Source organism: Dipodomys spectabilis, unplaced genomic scaffold (genome assembly GCF_019054845.1).
Source record: "Dipodomys spectabilis isolate Male_0828 unplaced genomic scaffold, ASM1905484v1 ptg000085l, whole genome shotgun sequence".
Taxonomy (NCBI): Eukaryota; Metazoa; Chordata; class Mammalia; order Rodentia; family Heteromyidae; genus Dipodomys; species Dipodomys spectabilis.
The window spans coordinates 1,240,292-1,261,770 of NW_024870762.1; the positions used below are offsets into that span (position 1 = coordinate 1,240,292).

Here is a 21,479-nt window from a genome sequence, read left to right on the forward strand (position 1 = left end):
TTGCTGTGAACATTGAGTCTGTTTCCAGCAGTCCCTTTCCTCGCCTTCTCCTGACACAAGCACCACATATATTAGCACATATATTTCCAGGATATTTAGCACTGCTCAGTAAACTTGAACTTTTTCATGAATAACGTCTAGTTTTGTTTATGCAATTGCATATTGTGTGCTGGCCTTGCCTTGGTTTTTAGGACACCTTCTGGGTTTGGATCTGTCTCTGTTATTACCTGTGTGGGGAGTGTCTGTTGGGCCTTTCAAGTTCAGCAAATGTAAGGATTAAAGACATTCTACCAGGGCTGGGGTATAGCTCAGGGCAATGTGAGGCCCTGGGTTCCATATCAGTACTGCCATCCGTTTCTGTGCACTCACCTTCCTAGTCTTCTCCTCACAACTCTGAGCAGAGGATACTTCCCTGTGACCAGCTTGTGATGCACACACACGCGCGCACGTGCATGCACGCACACACACACACACCCCTCAGCCCTGGAGTCATGCCGCACACACAGTGAGCTGTCAGGAATACTCTGGGACTCAGGAAATAAGACCTAGAGGAACTGTGATCAGCCAGTGCCCCACACTGGAAGTTGATTTTTTTGTTTGTTTTGTTTTGCTTTGTTTTTGTGCCACTAGTGAGGCTTGAACCCTGCCATTGTCCCTTGAGCTTTTTCACTCAAGGCTAGTGCTCTACCAGTTGGGTTTTTGTTGTTGTTGTTGTTTTTTCCCTGGCAGTTAATTGGAGGTGAGAGTCTTATAGACTTTCAAACCACAAACCTCAGATGTCAGCCCCCTGAGTAACTAGGATTAAGATATGAGCCACCAGCACCCAGCTCTGGAAGTTTCTTGAAAGTTTCCCGTTGCGCTCTTTTTAGAACTACTAGTCATGAAGTCTAACTCTTGTTGTTGACTCTCCACCTGGCTGCTGTGGGACATCACACAGATGACCCACCTCTACTCTGCCTCAGCCTCTTCACCTCTGACATGAGACTGACCCTAGCTGCCCAGAGCCTAATGAGGTCGATGAAGGCTGCAAACCACACAATGGTCTGCTGGGGACAGGCCTTTGGGCTGTGGACAGATCCCCAGGGCTTGTAGCTTACAGCCATGCTTTTTACTTCTCAGCAGTATTCAATCCTTATTCCTCGAGCGGCTTAGGTGGTTTTAAATCTTGTTTTTCTGGTTTGTTTAATTACTGCTATGGAAACATCATTTTTTCCCTTTTTTTAAGCTTCATATATGTAGTTTTTCAGCCTCATTATGAACTGAATTGAGTTTTGTGGATGGGCCTAGGAATCCCATCAAAATTTATAGCTTTATTTCTTTGGAGAAATTGCTTCCAGGCATCACGCAACTGGTTAGGAGGGAAGTTTTGGAACAGCAGCAATCTATAAGTTGGGACCACTGTACCATTTGCATTGTTCTCTAACTAGTTTGTGGAGGGACGGCTGATCTCCCTGGTGGCATGAGAAACTTCTTAAGGACCAGGTTACATTTTGCAGGGATTCCCTTATAACACCCAGCACCTGCCAAGCCCAAGAAAGCATTCAACCAATACCTGTCTAATTCTAACACAGAGCCCAGCTGCGCAGCTGCCTCAGAGACTTGGGTACTGGTGGGAGTCACCTTGGGTGCCCAGGTAGTTACTGGGTCATACCCCCTTTCCCATCCAACTTGATGAGGCCCAGGGAAGCAGCATGTCTTCCCAGTTCATTCATTGTTTTTCTAGTGCTCAGTAGACCTACCCACATTCTTCTAGGTGTTTTACATTTGATAATGTGCTTAATCTTCACAAAGTATTTCAGATAATTGTTGTCATTTTACAGATGAGGCTGAGGCCCATGGGGGTTAAGCAGCCATTCCAAGTTCAGACTGGGAATCACACCCAGACAACCTGGCACTAGACCTAATTGTCAACCACATGCCACTCTGCCCTAGACCATGAAAGATGGAGATTGTCTGCTGTTCCCACTCCCCGTCATCCTCTGAACCCGAGTATTTTTTGTGACACTACAGTGATGGTGTCTCCGTAGCTTCCTGTTATATGGTCTGTGGTTGATCACTGGAATTTATAGATGTATGCATATACACTATACTAAATTGAAACAGTACAGGAAAGTACAAAACTAAAGTCAATAATTCTTGAAATTCTTCCATCCACAGCTAAAGTATTCCCTGCCCCCAGTGGATCAAATTCATGGCCTACATATGCTAGGCAAGCACTCTGCAACAATGCCACACCCCCAATCTTCAAAGCTAAAATATTTTTTCTTCTGTTTTAAGATTTTTTTTAATTAGCTTACATTGGTTTTACAGAGTGGGATTTAATTGTCATATTTCTATACATGTTTACAATGTGTTGGCTGGGAAGGTGGCTCAGTGGTAGAGTGCTTGCCTTGCATGCATGAGGCCCTGGGTTCGATTCCTCAGCACCACATAAGCAGAAAAAAAAAAAAAGGCCGGAAGTGGCGCTGTGGCTCAAGTGGTAGAGCGCTAGCCTTGAGCTGAAGAGCTGAGGGACAGCGCCCAGGCCCAGAGTTCAGGCCCCATGACCGGACCAAAAAAAAAAAAAAGACAATGTGTACCAATCAATTTCACTCTCTATCACTCTTCCTGCCCCTCTTCCCCCTTCCCAAAACAATTTCAACAGGTTCCATTTACCTAATTGCAAATGGTCTGTTTGACAGTAATCAGCCTCCTTTATACTCCTGGTTAGGTTGATCCCCTCCTACTAGTACCCACCTACTCCCCCAGCAGTCTGTTTCTCTTTTCTACCCCCATCCCCACCCCCACTCCCTAACAAAGTTAAAATCTTAATCACTATTTGCCAATTATTCTCTAGACTATAGTTCTCTCCCTCTCTCTCTTTCTCGCTCTCGCTCTCTCTCTCTCCATATTGCATGTGATGCATATATTTACAATTGAGACTACATTCTTGAAGTCCTGACAAGTAAGAAAAGGGCTGTATTTTGTCTGCTATAGAGCCAATGAGGATTGGACTATAGTCCCATGTGGAGTTTCCTTGTTCGTGGCAAACTTTCAAAGACGACATGGATTTTGCTGCTGTGTAGACTCCTCCCCGGGCCTGGCTCTGAGCTGCGTGGCTGCTGCACTCCAGAGGCTCTTGTTTCTCCTCTAAGATGGAAGATGTGCTCCTGAAGAGGAGACCTGGCAGGTCGTCTGCCACCAAAGCGTTGCGGCAGCGGCCGTGCCCCGTGTGCTGCGTGGTGGGAGGCTCCTGCCCTCTTTTGAGGCTGCCCAGGGAATGCAAGTGTGGCTTGGTGTGGTGATGTCCATCCAGAGTCAGTTTGTCATTTCTACGTTGAGCAGCAGATGGCTATTTCAAAGAAGTTGGGGGGAAATGGATTTGGTAGCTGGGGAGGGAGAAGTGCTCATTACCTCATCTTACCCAGCCTTTCTTCCTGCTGATACTCTGCTCTTAGGATTGGTATCTAGTTCTGCTGAAAATGAAATCATATATTCAACTCTCAGGCTGTGTTAGTGCAAATGAACTCTAATGTGATTAGATACTAATGCAATGTAATGGAGGATTGGTATTAAATTGAGACCTTCTGATCTTATTACTCACAGACCGCTCCCTCCTGCTCAGGCTGCCACCCTGCCCGGAGCCCTAAGGCCAGGTGGAAGCCTGGTTTCGAGAGAGTGGAGGGGGGCAGTGACAGGACATTTGTGGAGGTGGACAATGAGGCCCATCCGCCTCCGACACCAAATTCAGGCCTCACTTCCTGTCCTGAGGAGGAAGGGCGGGGCACATGCTGCAAGTTCAGAGCCACGCAAGCCACGAGGACCGAGAACTTCCACGCGCAAAGTCTCGCCCTGTACCTGCACCACTGGTTTAGAAAGCTGAGGCAAAAAAAAAAAAAAAGTCATGGTTCTGCAGCCTCTCTTCTACCCTCCCTCCCACCCCATCTTTTCTGTGAAACTCTTGACTCAAGCCCAGCAGTTGTGACAGGCTGTTGTCATTCATCCTACTTCTGTTTTTCTGAGAAGCAGGTGGCAGACCAGCTTTGGCATGTGTACTGCAGCTTCCTTTAGAGACGGAGATGGGGCACAGTGATTCTCTTTCCCTCCCCCCCTCACCTGCTGCAAGAATGAGGCTTAGGTCAGGAGGGACCACCAAGCCGGTGGAACCCCCACAGCCTGCAGGCCTTCCCTGCCTACAGTCTGCCTCCTGTCTGCAGGCTGCTGGAGAGAGCCGGGGAGCCGAGGACCAGGGTCCCCCCACAAGGAAACGAGGCAAGAGCTCAAGCTCCAATGGTCAGACAGCCTTGCCTCCATGTATGAAAATAACATTCTTACCCAGAGAGTGATTTTTCTTACTCTGTTTTCAGAAAACTGCTTTCAGAGGCACAGCCTTTGTACACAGGATGGTAATGACTTTTTAATGACCTTAAGAGGACTAGTGTCCAGGCAGCAGTGAATCAATCTCAGTGGGAGGTTTGGAGAGAGAAGGGGGGGGGAGAAAGAGAGAGAGAGAGAGAGAGAGAATGGAGCACCTGAAGCCAAAGGGGGAAAAACAAACTGCAAATACATATATTTTCTTTGCTAGCATTACTTGGTAATTAGACAATTACAGGAAACAGCTTCGCAGCAGCTGGCATTTCCACTGTGTGAGCGGAGGAGGGATGGCAGCTACTGTGAACTCCTCACATTTATTACAGAAAATATTATTGGAGTTTACAGTGGTGGGTGTCCCGCGCTCCTCTGGTGCATTCTGATGAGCTGATGAGTGTTGGGCCAAGAGATCCCCTCCCTTCAGCGTTTGTTCCAGGCCTGTGTGGCTGGTTTCCACCCAAGTTGATAGGTATAGCATTGCCCTTAAAATATTGGGGTTACACTAGAGAACACAGATGGGCCAGTCCTGAGAGCAGGCCACATGGGCTGCATTTGGAAGCAGAAAAGGGGGGAGGATTGTGGAGCATTTGCCTGCCTAGGTGCCATCTCTGGCTTGGCAGCGAGTGACCCCACTGCTGTGGGCCTAGGAGTGGGACTTGCCCTTTGAAGTGGGTCCAGCCCCATCCTGTGCCATGTCTCCTGGCACAGATAAGGGATGCATGTTTCCCATTCCTGCCCACCTCCATTACATTTCCACCTACCCACACCCACACTCTTGCCACTTCACTTGCTAAGAACCCTAAGTCACATCTGCAGACAGTAGGGTGCCTTCTTCACACGATGGCAGACTCCCAGGGGATGCTGTGTACCACCTCCTCCTCCATCTCCACCTTAGAGGGGCCCTGCCCAGCCCCTCCTGCCACACGGGAGGAGTGGACACCATTCCAGAGTTAGCTGCACTGTCTGACCAGGCAAATGGTTGTGTTTCCTCTCACAGGTCCTGGCAGTCGGTCACCTTTGAAAGACAGCCTGCCTCCTTCATCCGCATTGTTGGAACACACAACACAGCGAATGAGGTAAGGCTCTCTTCTGGAGAATGCTGTGATATTTGTGAGGGCCAGGTAAACATCTAATCTGAGTTAAGTGGAACGGTTTTCTCTGCCTGCTAATGGCTGTTGTTGCCACAGTTCTGTGCAGAGGAAGCCCTGCTCCCGCCCCATGGGGCCATCATTACCGTGTGTAGATACTCCCTACCAGCAGATGAAAGCAAACATGTAGTGCTTTGGTTTCCTCCAGCCTCCGCCAGATCAGCCACCACCAAGACCTTGAAAGGTCAAACACCCTGGCCCAAACCTCATAGTCCTTGGCCCTCTGAGTGTGGTGTCTAGCTGGAGGCTGTGCTGTTGGCTCGCTTTGCTTGTCCCTCTCTTGCTTGTATGTCATCATTCCCATGCAGTGTACACCTCTGAGGGGCCTTTCTGTAGAGAAAACACATAAAAGACAAGGAGAAATTCAAGAGGTAAATGAGAAGCCAGAAAGCAGCTGTGAACCTGCAATTTCCCCTTTCCATGGTCTTTCTCAGTTCTCCCAGGCTGACTTCATGGGTGGTCCACCAGGATGCTCAGCTGGGGCCCTGTGCTTGGGGCTTAATGCTCTGTGGCTCAGATGTTTTTCTCCTTTCATTGTGTTTTATAAGGAAACCCCATGCGGAGGGGTAGGGGAAGAGCACACACACTCTGACTCCCACCCTTTCTGTCCTTCTCAGTACTGGCTATCCGTCCTCTGCTCCCTGGGCACCAGCAGGGTGTGGTATGAGTCCTGAATGCCAGTCCCAAGATAGGGCCCTGGACACTGTCTGCAGCACTGGCCGGAAGGCCACCCCTGCCCGAGGGCGTGCAGATTAAACAGGGCCCAGGCAGCTGTGGAGGGAGAAAGCATTCTAATGCTCTCAGAACACAGCATGCAGTGCCCTACTCATTCGTGGAGTGAGAATTCTCCCAGGGCAGTCAAGGTGCATCTAGCACTTTAAAAAATGAAAAAATATGACAATTTAGATTCATTTTGCCTTTTTACTTATTTAGAATCAAAATGATCCACACCCACAGTGTGTTTCTTCCAGGGAGGATCGTGTGAACAAACAGAAACTGAGTGTTTTCTCCTACCCCCTCAGAATAAACAGGGCTATTTCAAAAGACCTCAAAGTTACAATAACAAATCATTTCTGTGTTTTTAAAACAAAAATTCAAGAATTCTAAAAATCAGGTCATAGAAGCACTTTGTGTGTGTGTTATAACAAAAGTAAATGTAAACCTGCATTTTAATATTCTATCCCCAACCCATAATAGTTCTAAAACTTGGTGGTGGGGCTGTGGCTCAAGTGGCAGAATGCCAGCCTTGAGCAGAAAAAAAAAGGAAAGCTAAGGGATAGTGCTCACGCCCTAAGTTCAAGTACCAGTACCACAAAAAAAATTCCCAATAAACTGAAATTTTACTTACCACTTAAGCTGTGTTAATTATGTGTTCACTTACTAAATATGAAAAACTGAAACATCTTTATAAATAACATTGAACTCAAATTACATATTTTCTATTTGTAGTCCTTTTATTACAATGCAGCTCCCCTCAGAACACCAATTCTGAAATTACTTATTACAACAGAAGGAATCTCAGGTCACAGCAGACAGAACCTCCCGTCTGATCAGGGTCCCTTCCAGGCATACATTGAATCCAGCCCATCTTCTCATAACCAAAAAAGAAAGGAAAAAGATTCTTAGATGTGGTATTTTGAACTTTTCCTTGGTGAAGAGTAGCTTTCCATTATAAAACTCCAAAGTTATCATGAGAAATCTCTCTTCATGACAATTTTCTCCAAAATACCTGTGCAGAAGTAGGGCTACCAGCCATCTGGGTACAGACTGGACCAGCCCGTGACCTTGCTGGTGGCTCACTTCTTAATTCGTGATCTGTCTCATTTGGCTGGTGAGTAATGTGATCTGCTGCCTTACTGACTCCATTTGTGATTAACAAAATAAAGTCTCAATGTAGCACTGTCAACTGAAAAACATCTGCAATCATAAACTACATGATGAACAGGACCGTCAGGCAAGATGCATGAACTGTCATCCTCAGGATGCACAGGAAAGACAAAAGCTTGCGTTTGCCTAGCACCCACAGTGTGACAGTCTCTAAGAGAGGTTCTCTTTAAGCAGCATCTTGGTCTGGGATATCAGTTGGATGAAGCAGTGTCACCTGTCTCAGAATTCTAACAGTTCAAGTGCCGGGGTGGGAGGGCAGGAGGGCATCTTAGTGGGGCAGTACTTCTGGCGACAGCCCTACAGAGAGGGGGGTGGCCCAGGCAGGAGGCCATTCCTTGCGTTGTGGGGCCTGACCTGGGGAAGGAGGCTGGGGGTGAGGCACCCAGCACAACCCACTCTCAGCCCCACGGGAGCCAGAGCTGTGCCATCAGAAGGGAGACTCGGAGCATCTCTTTCTCAAGGTGGAACACACTCTGGAGGATGGAGGTGTGTGTCCCCCTCCTGTCCTCACTGCACTGCAGGTCTCTCTGGTGGTTGTCCTGGGGTACGTAACCCGGGAGAGGTTTTCTCCCCGTCCCCCCCCCCCCCCCCGGGCTCTGGAGGCGGAGGTACCCTGCTGTCAGGCCCTCCCGTCCGAGCATCCACCGGTGTTCTCAGGTGGCAGCAGCCCCGAGGTCCGTGGAGAGTCCAGTTTTTTAGTGATCTGTTTTTGCATGCTTCTGATTTCCTCCCGCAGCCCTTCCCTCTCCTCTGGGAAGTGCTCGGCTGCCACTGGCCTCCGTGTCTCATCTTCTTTTGTGATCACCATAGCAATGAGTGCATGTACTTTTTAGCTGTGTTTACTCCGCCTGCCTCCTCAGGACTCCTCCACTTCCTGCTCCACACTCCGGAGACTTGTCTCAACTCCTCAGCACACTCACCTGTCCTTGCCGGGCCCTTCAGCATGTGAGTCCTCTCCTGCTCCTCCTGTCTGTCTGTACAGCTCAGCTCACACTGGCCTTCTGCTGCTTTCCTTTGTCTTCCTCCTGGCCTCTCACTAGTTGGCAGCCCCAGGAGGCCAGCCTTACAGCACCACAGCCTCCTATCCTTTGTCCTCCTGCTGCTCCCCGTGCCTGTGACCAGAAAGGTCACTCTGAACTATTTCCTCAGCCACTCTTGGTGGTCTCAGTGGCCCACACAGCAAACGTAGGGTTATTCATTCCTGTGTGGCTTCACCCACTTCTACCGCTGCTCAGCTCTGAGCCTTCCCCTGCCCCAGAGGGTGGGTGGGGCAGACAGCGCTCCCCCTTGTCAGCCTCTCTGTCTAGAGAAGGTTCAACCCTGTTACCATCCACCACCATTGATGCAGACCTCAGGCGCCAACTCCGGTTACCGTGCTGCAAGGCTGTGCGCATTCTGAAAGCCTCTTCTCGACCCCTCCATGTTCGTTTTATTAATTATCTTAGCAAAGTAACAAAGGCACACACCTACATCCTTAAAGAAAACCAGCTGAGTTTAAACGAGATCGAGTCTGTAGACCTATAAAAATTAGTCATTAGTATTAAGAAGAATGAAAAATATGTCTCTTTTATGGATGTTCTGATAATCTGAGTTTGAGAGAACATTCTGAAGTGATTTCTCAAGAGTCAGGCAGCTCAGTGGCACGGATGTATGTGGCATTAAAAAAGGAGTGAGCTTTCTGCAGTACAGAAAGACAGGACCACACGAAGGCTATGTCAAGTCGATAGCAGCCCCTGAGGGTGGTATTGACAGCTGCACCCGGCCCTCAGGTTCCGCTGCGATTACTGGGCTTGCGTGGGGAAGAGAGGGGCTGCATCACGTCCACCTTGGAATCTTGGCACCCAGCAGTGTCCAGCACATGTAAGAATAGAGCCCCTGTTAGTTGAATCAGTAAAGGAACAAACGATCCTGTCGGTGTAGCCATCTCTCATCCCATCAGTCAAACAAGTAAAGGAAAAGATTTAGTAGAATAATTTTACTATTGAGAGAACAAAGTTCTAAAGTCATCATATTGAGGATTTTCTTAAGCCATTTTTTTTGTACATAAGAAACTATATGTAGTAAATGTCCCTAGTTTCAAAACCTTACACACAACACGAATACTTACAAATGAAAGTAGCAAGCGCTAGGATTGAGCGCTAAGTGTCAGGCCCCACTTCCAGCCCCTGCACTTAACCCTCATATGTGAAGTGGGTGCTGCCCCAGTCCTCATTTTAAAGATGAGGACAGTGCCAAGTATCAGCCCAGTGTGGAGCGTGGGGCAGCACCAGCCTGTGCTCGGGCAGGGGTGCCGCCCTCCGTGCTGAGGCTGAGCATGTGTGTGCTACTTTCGCCTGACGGCTGTTCCCACCCCTTATCTGTTGTGACAAACTCCTCTGCAGCTCAGGACGCCTGGGGCAGTGCTCTCACCACCATCTTGATCCCCAGACACCAGCAGAACACAGCAGTCACCACCCACAACAGAGTGGGCAGAGCCCTGTGTGTCCTGCCTGGACCACCCTCCCTGTGGATGAACCGCAGAGCACGCTAGAAGACACTGGCGCACAGACAGAGTGTAGGATCCAGTTCATGTGACCCTCAAAACAGGCCAAACCAAACAACTGCCCATGCCTGCACACGTGGCAAAGCTGCTGTGGAACGAAGGTTATCTCAGCAAGAACCATGGGAGGCTAGGGCGGGTGACACGAGGAAAATGCACCCTCCGTCCTGAGCCTGAGCCAGCCCGAGCCCACCTGCATTAGGTGCGCATTTTCCCCATCTGCAAATGGTCCGTGGGGCAGATGGATGTGGTGGGACTGTGCCTTGGAAAGTTCCGGAGGGTGCTTCCTTCCCTGCACCGTGTCAGGAATAGTGATAGGCCACAGCGTGTGTCAGGGCTCCGAACGAGCCGGCATCCGCAGGACAGACCATCTGCAAGTGGCTACTTGAGCTGCCCTCCAGGACCACTCAGCCCCGAGCCTGGAGCGAGGCAGAATTTATTTACAGGCTTCTGTCAGGTCAGAGAGTGGCTCTGGGCTCCCAGTGCCAGCCTCGTTCCCATAGCAACATGTGGCTCTAGTGGAGCAAAGACACACACACACACACACACACACACACACACACACACGAAACAGATTCTAAAACATCTGAATAAATGCCCTTCCTTGGCCTGCTGGTAACGATTTTACACACTCCTGCGCTGGGCCCCCTAGCTGGGCGTGACCACACCCTCTGCCTCCCCAGGACCCCCTCAGGCCTCCCCCAAGGGTCCTCACGGAGGCCACATGCTAGCTCAGGAAGCCAGAACCCCGGGGAGCAGCAGCTGGGATTCAGCGGGTGGAGAGGCACAGCCTCAGATTTGAAGCCAACAGAAAGGAGGGAGGCCCTTGCCCACAGAGCCAGCTGCCAGGGAGCCCCGCACTCCCGAGGACCCCGGTGAGGCCGGATGTGTGTGGTGAAACCTGTACAAGCGTAGAGATGGGAGTCACCAGGAGGCCTGTGTGGGTGTGTCAGGATGAGGTGCTGGCCAGAGAAGCCAGCACAGGAACAGCGGGGCCTGGGTGGGGACAGTTGGCCCTGGTAGGCAGCCTGGGACTTGTAGGATTTCCTAATGTCCCCGCAGGAGGCTCTGAGCAGTCGCTCCTCACTTGAGAGCAGAGATCGTGTTACAGCATCTCCATCTCAACACATGGCAGTCCTCCAGGAAGCCCGCTAGCACCAGGGCTCCAAGACCCCCAGGATCTGGGAAGGAGGGAGGGACACGGGAAGACGGCCGCAGGCAGTGCTCCCTTGTCCTTGGAGAACAAAAGGCCCGTGGTGGTGAGGAGAAAGCCTGGGTCATTTCACGCAAGAAATTAAGAGGCCAGGAAGTCAGTGTTTCTGGTGAGCCAATCCCCGCAGAAACCCTGATTTAAGGGCTACACATACAGATAAGGGTCAAGCTCAGGGCCTACAGAAAAAAACCAGGGAGGGTCTAGCTGGCGGGCACTGAGAAACAGCTAATGAGAGACAGGGAGGTGCGTCCTGAGCAGAAGGGGAAGAAGGGAGGGTGGGAAAGGAAGGAAGGAGCCTGGCCAGAGGCAGGGCAGCCTCACCTCCCACCGGTGCTTCACCCAGCACCACTTGTCTCTGCCTTGTCTTTAAAATGGGGGAAATGATCTAGAGCTTACAGGTTCCTTCCCAGCAAGTCAGAAAGACAAAAGCATTTCATTTGTTGCCTAATTATGAGATAAAATCTTATGGGAGCATCTTCATGCTGTTATGAAAGTCTCTGATGGGAAGAGAAGAAACATGCCGTGTTACCAGGGATGGCGTGCTGTCTCCACACTGCTCGTCTTTAGACCTGTGTATCGGGATTGCAGTAGTTCTGTCCCGAGCTGGCCTGGGGGAGGGAGAGACCTGGGCAGGTAAGTGCCCAGAGCTGGGGACACACGAGTCACTGTCGTGTGCTGAGCCAGCAGTAGGCTGTGAAGTGGTGTCTCTGTGCTGCCTTGCCAACAGCTGGGGCCTTGGGAGCCTTCACTGTGGGGGCCTTTGGGAGACGCTTTCCTGACGGGAAGGGGGTCTTGGTGAGACCTGTCCACTGAGTGGAGATCTCAGACATCTCAGAAATCTGGAACAAAAACTCTCTTGTCTTTTTATTTGTTTCTTAGCTTTTGGTTTTTGCTTTTCTGTTTTTCCTTAAGTAACTTAAAAATACACCCAGCACTTTGTGACCAAACTAATTAAAACAATAGTGGCTGTCCCTGCAACTGTGGGGCCACACGAATAAATAACAGCCGTCTGAACCTCAGGACTCCTTCAGGAAAGGCTCTTCTCCCGAACCCTCGAAGCATCAGGCGCGGTTCCCTGTGGGCGTGAGAAAGCTCTCTTGGAGGGCGTCAGTCTCCACCTCGGGCCAGCCTGCTCACCTGGAGCCTCCCTGGCACGCCTCGCCTCGGGGGACCAGCCGTGTGCTCGAGGATTTCAGTGCCCCACTGTCCCCAGCAACTCCCTCTGAGACAGGGCCCGGGTTGCTCTGCTCAGGGCTGATGCAAACGGGCATTTTGTTGGAAGTTCTTGGTCTTCCTTTTGCTCTGTAGTCTGTGTATGGCCGTGAGCTCTGTTCAGGAATGAGCATAAGAGCCATGGCGATCCTCCGTGGGGTGGACGCCGTCCTCGGTGGGGTGGACGCCGTCCTCCGTGGGGTGGACGCCGTCCTCCGTGGGGTGAGTGGCCGCAGAGCCTGGGGAGGGACAGGCACACGCCCAGCCTGGAGGAGGGAAGCGGTGTGCGGGGAGCACACGTCAGAACCGTGACTTTGCCCCTGACGTATGGCAGCTATGGTGAAGTAGTATCTGTTCCATACAGATATGTCACCTTGCAAATGTGAGTTGAAAGCTTGGATCTGAAATCCTATTTGTATTGGTTGGCAGGAAGTGGTCTGTGGAAATTACTCAGGAGAAACCACAGAGGCAAGGTAGAGCCATTGATCAGCATTTATTAAATTTTCGCAATTTCTGCTATAGTTCACAGTGGACTCAGGCCAACTTGGGAAAATTATCACAGGCTTCCGCTTCTAAGACCCGTGAAGATAGATCAGGCCAGGACTGTTGGGTGTCCTTCTAAGGCAAGGCCGCAGTGCACACCAGGGCATTCGCCTGGTCACTGTGAAGGGACTGGGTGTGTGCATCTGTCCTGCCCAGGGTTCATGGGGAAGAGGACGCAGCAGACTGCCTGAGACGTGTCCGGATTGTGGCTCCCAGAAGGGCGAGGCGAAGTGATAATAACCAGTAGCTACAGAAAGGACGCCAGACTGTGGCGGGGCTGTGTCAGATCCCTACACACGACTTCATTGCAAATTAGGCAGCTCCTCTCGAGGGACAGATCCAGGGCCCGCCGAAGATGGCTCAGCGAAGGTGCCCCTTTGTGAGCAGCAGCAATCAAACAGGCTAATGGGATACACGACTGCCAAAAAGGGGAAGGGAAAATGACGCGGCAGCCGAGTAATGGCTTTGCATAAATCAGAGCTGTGCCTCTGCCCTGTACGCCTCATTCGCTTCTGGTCACATCCTTTCTGAGGGTAGTGCCGCCCTGGGAAGTGAAGGCTCAGAAGAGCGCACTGAATCACGGGGGCTTCTGCGCCAAAAGAAAGCTGAGGCCCGGGTGCCCCAGCAGACACAGGCCTGTCCAGAGGAGTCCTGCTGTGGCGTGATGGACAGGAGCCCTCCTGAGTACTCCCTCACCCCCAGTGTGGTGACACCCACCCAAGCCATCACCTCAAGACACCTCCTCCCTTGCCGTACCGGGGGAGGCGGGGGGACTGTGTGAGGCTCAGGAGATGGCCCGGGCCCCACCTGCGCAGCCTGGCTGCTGTGGAAGGCCAGTTTCCTAGGGGGGCTCGCTTCACACCCACTCTGAGAAGAAATTCAGGACCTTCCTGATTCAGTCCCTTCTGGAGGCCCATCTGTGGCACCCTGCCCTGCCCTCCCTCAGCGGCGGTGGGACGGTGCCAGTAGCTCAGCATTCTGCACGTCTGCCGTGGTCCATGGGCTCGCTGGGTGCTGTTGGCCCTGGTGCTGTGTTTGGTCCCCGGCTGGCAAGTGTGAATCATCAGCTGAGCAAGGCCGTGTTCCCAGAGTGGGCAGGAGAGGACCGGCTGCCACTGCGATGCCCTGAGTGGGAACCCTCTCTGTACCCCCTCCTGTCTGCCTCCTAACCTGCCAGCCCTTCAGGGCCCAGGTGTGTGCACCTGTCCTCTCCAGACGAGAGGAGCCTTGCACACCCTCACGCACTGCAGTGTGTGCGTGTGGGAGTGAGTGCACCGCCCTGGCGAGTGGCGGGTTCCACGTGAGAAGAGTGGGCAGCCCCCGGGTGGGGCTGCCTCTGCCCCACCCTCACACCCTTGTGGTCAGAGCTGGTCCTAGCACGATCCCTGAAGATCAAAATCAAAGGCAGTGCCAAGCACCGTGGCTCATGCCTGCCGTCCAGTTATGCAGGAGGCTGAGATCCGAGGAGGATGGTAAGGATGGCCTGATCTAAACAAAAAGGCCTAGCAAAAAGTGAGACCCCCGGACCTCTAAAAGAACCAGAGCAAAAAAGACTGGAGGTGTGGATCAAGTGGTAGGGTACCTGTCTAGCCAGCAAACTTGAAACCCCAAGTTCAAACCCCAAAACTAGATAAATACATAAGTAACAGCAACAGGATCCCAAGAGCCCCTGGCAGGGCTCAGCCAGGGCAGCCCAGCTGAGCCCCGGGAGCCACATGGAGAATGGTGGCTCTGTCCCTTGAGAAGATCCCAGGGACCACTGTGGTCTCCCATCTTTTCTTTTGTCAGTCTAAATTCTCGTCAAATTCTATGAGTTTTTAACTTTATTTATTTTTTTTTTTGTCGGTCGTGGGGCCTGAACTCGGCCTGGGCGCTGTCCCTCAGCTCTTCAGCTCAAGGCTGGCGCTCACTCACTTGAGCCACAGCGTCACTTCTGGCTTTTTCTGCTTATGTGGTACTGCGGAATTGAACCCAGGACCTTACACATGCAAGGCAAGCACTCTACCACTGAGCCACCTTCCCAGCCCTGGGAAGGAGCTGTTTAAAAATGAAGACTCAGAGCTGGGAAGGTGGCTCAGTGATAGAGCACTAGCCCTGCACTGAAGTGCTGAGGGACGGTGACCAGGGCCCACGACCAACAAACAAACAAACACAAAAACAAAACAGCTCCTTCTTATTCTTTGTAAATGCTGTTCTACCTCAGGAACTTCAAGGTTTAAAGGTTTGTAGTTTATGTGCTTTTAAAACACGTAGATGGCATTTAAACTATCACCACAAACATATATTCCTTTCATTATCTGTTTTGAGTATTAAATGGCAAGAAGTCCCCGCACTTGCACCCGCTCCGAGCTGCCTGCCTGGGCCACAGCCCGCCCGTGTTTCCACGCTCCTGTTCCCAGGCTGTCTCGGCCATTGCCCTTGTACTCCGCAACCTGACGGACTGCTCACTGCTTGGCCTCTGTCCCTTCCTGGCATTCTGGGCTGTGTCTCCTTCCTGGAAGCACGCCCGCCTCGGTCAGGAGCGCCCTCTGAGGTGCCTGCTACCCCGCTCACCCTGCCCTGCCTGCTGTTGGAGTGGTCTTTTGTTCTGCACTGACGCCCACCTTGCACCCGCCTCCCCTCCACTGCAGGCCTCACGTGGACCCTTCACACACACACACTAAACGTAACGATTTCCCCTGTGGCCTCGGGTGGAGGAAGAGCCTGAGTGTCTTGGCGCAGACGCTCACAGAGCACCGCCCAGCCAGGCCCCACTCCCGAGGGTGGCCCCGAGGCCCTGGCTCCTCATGGCTGCCCAGCTCGGGCAGGGCCTGGGACTCCAGAGTACCCCTCACATGATGGGCGCTGGCTGTCAGGACACAGTTAGGATGCTTCTGGAAGTATTCCAAGAAGAGCCCTGGCCAGTGCTGAGGCACTCTGCCATTTCCATTGCTGTTTGGAAACCGACTGGCCAGTGGTCCCGGTGGTGCGGGGGGAGGGGGGAAGCGCAGACTGAGGCTGCGCTGGAGCCGGGCCCCAGGACAGCGTGGAGCCACTGACCCACAAGTTGTCCCCTCCCAGGGCTTTCCCAAGAAGACCTCATCCGGAAACTCCTTTCCCAGCCCCCGGCATTTATGGATTCAGTTCTTGTGGAAGGGACTCAGGCCTTGAGTGCAGTGCACAGGCAGAGGCTCCCGAAGGCTGGCAGGCGCTGGGGAGGAGCTCAGGCTCGGCCTGCCAAGAGGCTGGTGAGAGAAAAAGGAGAGAAAACCCATTCAGGGCGAGCGGGCTGAGCTGAGAAGTAATAAGCTGTAGGACAAATGTAAGTCAATTCAGGGATTAGTGTCTGCCCGCCCGAGGCTCCGCGAGCTCAGGGAGCGGTGTAGGGGCTGGTGGGGGACCTGGCACGTGCTGTGGGGACAGAGCAGGGCCGGGCCATTTTGTCAGAGGACACAGGCAGAACCTGCTGCCGGTCCACAGGACTTGCGTGCAGCAGGCCGAAGAAGGGCTCCCCCCCCCACCCCCAATAGAGGCTTTTAGTTCTGTGAAAGCATGAAGAATAGGAAGGGTAGAGTAATGCCTGACATGCAGGGGCAGGTTTCAAAATGGACGCCGCCCAGCCCGGGGCATTGCCGGTGGCCCTGGTCATTCCCAAGGGTCTATGCATGGCTGTGCCATCTGACCAGCCCACCCCTCAACAGGTGAAGGCCCCAGATGGGTGGAAGGAGCGTATACGAAGGGGAAGAGAGGGTAAGGGAGGTTTATACATGAGGGAGGGAGGGAAGGAAGAACAGGAAGATGGGGGGGCAGGCTGGGCAGCACTGGGCCCCATGGTTAGGGGAGGGGTCTGGTCTGGGCATCACCTGGACACACCGGCAGGCGCATGGTCTTCGTCTCCTCGCTGGAGTTTGAAACATGAACTTTGAAACAGTGGTTGATAAATGAACAAATAGGAAAAGGGAACCGCAGTGATGCAGGAAGAGGGCCTGGAGTTTATATTTATAGCATGACTCCCGTAGTTTCTCTGTGAACTTGAGCATGCGCGTGCACGTGTGCGTGTACAGATGTGCAGGTTCTGGCTATGGAGTGCTCGGCATGCTCCCCTGCTGCCTCTGCCTCCACCTCCGTCCCCTTCCACTGTCCTTCGGGGCTGGTGGGGTGTCCTGCCAGCCCCGCCGTGCATCCCAGGGCACAGTCCACAATCCTGGCTGCAGGCGCCCTGGAGCCAGCAGTGCCCTGGCCCTGTGGGTTGTGAGCCACAGCTCTCTGCAGATGCTCATGTGTACTTGAGCCACAGCACCACTTCAGGCTTTTTGTGCTTAATTAGACTTGCGTGCTCAGGCCGGCTTTGAACCATGATCCTCTGGTCTCAGCCTCCTGAGCAGCTAGGATTACAAGTGTGAGCCATTGGTGTCCAGTTGTTATTTCTTAAATAGAAGGTGCTGCCTATTGGGTTGAAATTTGGAGGTGGTCCTTAGGACGTCCTGGGAAGACAGGTCGGTTGGTTCTGTGTGCTGGCGTCCATGTGCATCTGTGGCTCTGGTCTGGCCTGGGATGTGGATGTGGCTCAGCTACAGCTCTAAGCTGAGGCATCCTGTACAGGCTGTTCTCCTATGTATTTCCTGGGCTGTACGTTCCCACTCTCCATGCCGCGTGTTCCGCCCCTTCTACACCCTAGCCGGCACAGCGCCCATCAGAGTCCAGTGCTTTGCCTGTGCTCCAGGCAGTGAGAGCCCAGCCCAGCCTGCTGCCTGCCAGCCGCCTCAGCACGCACTGTGTGGAGCGCGAGCCCTGGGCCTGTGGCTACTGTAGGAGCCCATGTGGGGTAGCTTTAACTATCAGATCTGATCTTGGGGGACTCTCCCTTCCCTCCTTTCCTCCCTCCCCCCTCCAGCACTCCTCCCCTCTCCCCTCCATGATACAGGATGCTTGGACTCTAGGGCATTTACTTTTGTGGTGACTGATCAGCCTTTAGTTGGGCTGGCGGGGACGAGGGTGGGGATGAGGATGGGGCGGCCGCCTGGCAGCCTCTCACTCTCTGGTCTTCTCTTTTTCTGCCCAGGTGTTCCACTGCGTGCACTTTGAGTGTCCTGAGCAAAACAGTCAGAAGGAAGAAAGCAGCGAGGAATCTGGGACGGGAGATGTGGGCCCTGCCGGCCAGCAGCTCGACCCCCACGCCCTGCAGGCCCCCAGTCCCAGCCCCGACTCACGATCATCCAACCGACAGCACCAATAAAGGAGGCGGCCCACAAGACATGACTTGGGTGCAGCTAGACAGAGGGACGGTGTGGCGGGCGGGCCAGGACAGAGCGGGCGCACCCTGCGGGGCCCGGCTGCCCTCCCCACTCCCCCGGGAGCAGGCCTGGCTGCACACGCGTGCAGCGCAGCTTGACTCCCAAGGAGAGTGGCGCCACTTCGTTCTCTCGCAGATCAGGCTAGTCCCCAGGGGAAAAAATAGGTCTTCAATCTTCATAAGTCCTCGGAGGCCCTGACTCTCATCTAACCCAGGCAAAGGATGCTAGACAGGCCAGGGGCAGAGCGAGCGGCTGGATGCCCGGCCAGCACATGGGCCTTGGGTACCTGGAGGCCACAGGGTGACTTCGGAAGAGGGTTCTCTGCCCACAGGTGGTCCTCATTTTTGTGGGTTACCGTAGGTGTTCTGACAGTCATGTGCTCTGTCCCTGGGACCCTGCCCTTTCCACTTCCCCTCCGTCTGAGGAGCTGGGCGGGGTGGGGGGGTGCAGGAGACCCCAGCGTAGCTCATCATGCTTCTTGGTCTGACCAAGATCCACCAAAGACACAATAAGCAAACCAGTCTGCCGGACTAGAGTCAATAATCACTCAGATTGCTGAGTTAGTAACCTGTCACCCTGAAATGTAGCAGCCCGAACTTGGGGGACCGAGATGGAACTGGTTATCATGGCAGCCACTCGGAGTGCATGAGGAGCCCTGGCTGGCCGCGGCTCTGCTGCCTTCGGTCCTGGCAGACCAGGGGGTCAGCCAGCGGCCAGCCTCGGCGTAGCCTCGGCTGTGAGCCGCTGTGTGACCCCCCACCCCCACCCCCAGCCCCAGCCACGCCACTGCGAAGCGCAGAGCGGCGGAGAGCGGCGGGCTCGTGGCGGGGAAGCGAGTGACTGCTGTAGTCTGTCCACCTGCTGCTCGCCAGCGGCCACCTTGCCCCGCTGCCGCCCTGCCCCGCTGCCCCGGCCCGTCCCCCTCCCTCCCAGCTCAGCCCAGGCCCCTTCCTGCAGCTCCGGCAGCACGCAGCGGCCTCCAGAACCCTGCAGGCCTGCAGGACGGGGACACACGAGGGGCTGAGGGCCGGGGAGACGGGGGTGCACCGGGGGGGGGGGGGCTGAGGGGCGGGGAGGGGAACAGAGGCGCACGGGGGGGATGAGGGAGGGGGTTGAAGGTGATGGGGGTCTAAGAGCTGAAGGGGGTCAGAGGCGATGGGGGGCTGAGGGCCGCGGGGGCTGAGTGCGGGGGTGGTGAACAGAGGCAGTGGGGGGTCTGAGTGTGTGGGGGGGTGAACAGGCAATTGGGGTCTAGGGGGGTTCGGAGGAGATGGGCTGAGTGGGGGTGATCAGAGGCAATGGGGGGGCTGAGTGGGGGGAACGGAGGCTATGGGGGGCTGAGTGTGGAGGGACGGAGGCGATGGGGGGCTGAGGGGGGGGATGGAGGCGATGGGGGCTGAGGGGGGGGACGGAGGCGATGGGGGCTGAGGGGGGACGGAGGCGATGGGGGGCTGAGGGGGGGGATGGAGGCGATGGGGGGCTGAGGGGGGGGACGGAGGCGATGGGGGCTGAGTGGGGGGACGGAGGCGATGGGGGGCTGAGGGGGGGGACGGAGGCGATGGGGGCTGAGTGGAGGGGACGGAGGCGATGGGGGCTGAGGGGGGGGATGGAGGCGATGGGGGCTGAGTGGGGGGGATGGAGGCGATGGGGGGCTGAGTGGGGGGGCGGAGGCGATGGGGGGCTGAGTGGGGGGACGGAGGCGATGGGGGGCTGAGTGGGGGGACGGAGGCGATGGGGGGCTGAGGGGGGGGATGGAGGCGATGGGGGGCTGAGTGGGGGGATGGAGGCGATGGGGGGGTGAGGGGTGGATGGAGGCGATGGGGGCTGAGGGGGGGATGGAGGCGATGGGGGGCTGATGGGGGGGATGGAGGCGATGGGGGGGCTGAGTGGGGGGATGGAGGCGATGGGGGCTGAGTGGGGGGGATGGAGGCGATGGGGGGCTGAGTGGGGGGGATGGAGGCGATGGGGGGCTGAGTGGGGGGGATGGAGGCGATGGGGGGCTGAGTGGGGGGACGGAGGCGATGGGGGCTGAGGGGGGGGACGGAGGCGATGGGGGGCTGAGGGGTGGATGGAGGCTGAGTGGGGGGGGGCGGAGGCGCGGTCAGCTGTTTTCTCCTGGGCCACATCTCACGGGACGGCCGTCTGTGCCCAGACTGTGGTGGACAGTGGGCAGCGGGGCCCTGCGGGTCGGCAGTCTTGCGGGGAAAAGTGCCTGGTCGGCCATCCCCAGCCCCATCTCTGCTTCTCCATGGTGGGGGCGGGGGGGGCTGCCTGCGGCGGCTCCAGCCCCGCACCCGTTACCTGTGCTGTCCGCTCAGCACCTCTGTGCCCATGTCCAGGAGATCTCCAGGGCCTCTGCCTCCAGCCTGCCTGAGCCCGTGCTGCCCCGGGCAGGTGGCCGGGCAGGTGAAGGGCAGAGGAGTGGCGGTGAGCCCCGCCGCCAGCCTCGCGTTCACCACCTCTGCCAGGTCCCGGCTCCCCGTGCCATCGGCCCCACTGCCCTCTGAAGACACCTCTATTAGATAAGCAGGACTGGGGGAGCAGCCCCAGTCCCAGGGCACTTGAAACCTGTGAGCCCCGTGCACCCCTCAGGCCCCAGCTCACGCTGTCGCGATGGGCCGGTGGGACAAGACTGGTCAGACCCACTCTGCTCCAGGCCACGGCAGCTCAGCCCTGTCCTGAAAGCCGGGCCTGCAGGCCACACTCGAGAGTGTCACCAGATAGGTGTAGGACAAAGCCACATGAGCAGGAGGGACAGGACAGACACACAGGGCTGGAGTCCTCCTCCTGCACCACGGCTCCACCTGGACAGGAGGTGACCACGCCACGCCACACCAGAACCCGCCCCACCCTGAGACCGCAGCAGGAGAATCCATCCATCCATTCCCCCCCACCAGGCCGCCCGAGGGCCACCCACCTGAGGAGAGCCGCTTTCTCCCTACTCCTCTCTCTCTGGTTTTAGCTGGAGCCCTGGAGGGGTGAGGGACTTCTCAATTTATCTTTAAATTGTCACTTTTTAAATCTTATTAAATGAAGTGTTGATTCCTGGCAAATATATTAAAGTGCTTTATTCCTAGAAGAAAATAAAGAGAAGAAAAGAAATTATTTTCAGCAAGAGTGGGATGTGTTTGTTAAACCGATTCCTTGGCCAAAAAAATGAGTTTTGAATTGTGCAAAAAATTGCTCAATAGTTACGGGCCAACAATTGTCAGGCTGCTGTTCCCACAGGCCGCCCAGCCTCCCCTTAACTAGGAGACAAGCAACTGTAATCACCTGGCCTTCCCAGAGCAGCGGGGAGACGGGAGATGAAATCC

The 21,479-nt window shown here is 54.7% G+C and overlaps 1 protein-coding gene across 2 annotated transcripts in view; it reads left to right on the forward strand.

Moving 5' to 3' along the window:
• Btbd9 (BTB domain containing 9) overlaps positions 1 to 18,123 on the forward strand; it is a 341,406-nt gene extending 323,283 nt beyond the window's left edge. For both annotated transcript variants that reach the window (XM_042684270.1, XM_042684271.1), the window contains exons 10-11: positions 5,348 to 5,426; positions 17,934 to 18,123. In XM_042684270.1, coding sequence (XP_042540204.1) covers positions 5,348 to 5,426; positions 17,934 to 18,107 — 253 coding nt within the window. In that variant the 3' untranslated portion in view covers positions 18,108 to 18,123. The remainder of the gene's footprint in view (positions 1 to 5,347; positions 5,427 to 17,933) is intronic.
• Positions 18,124 to 21,479: the final 3,356 nt, after the last annotated feature.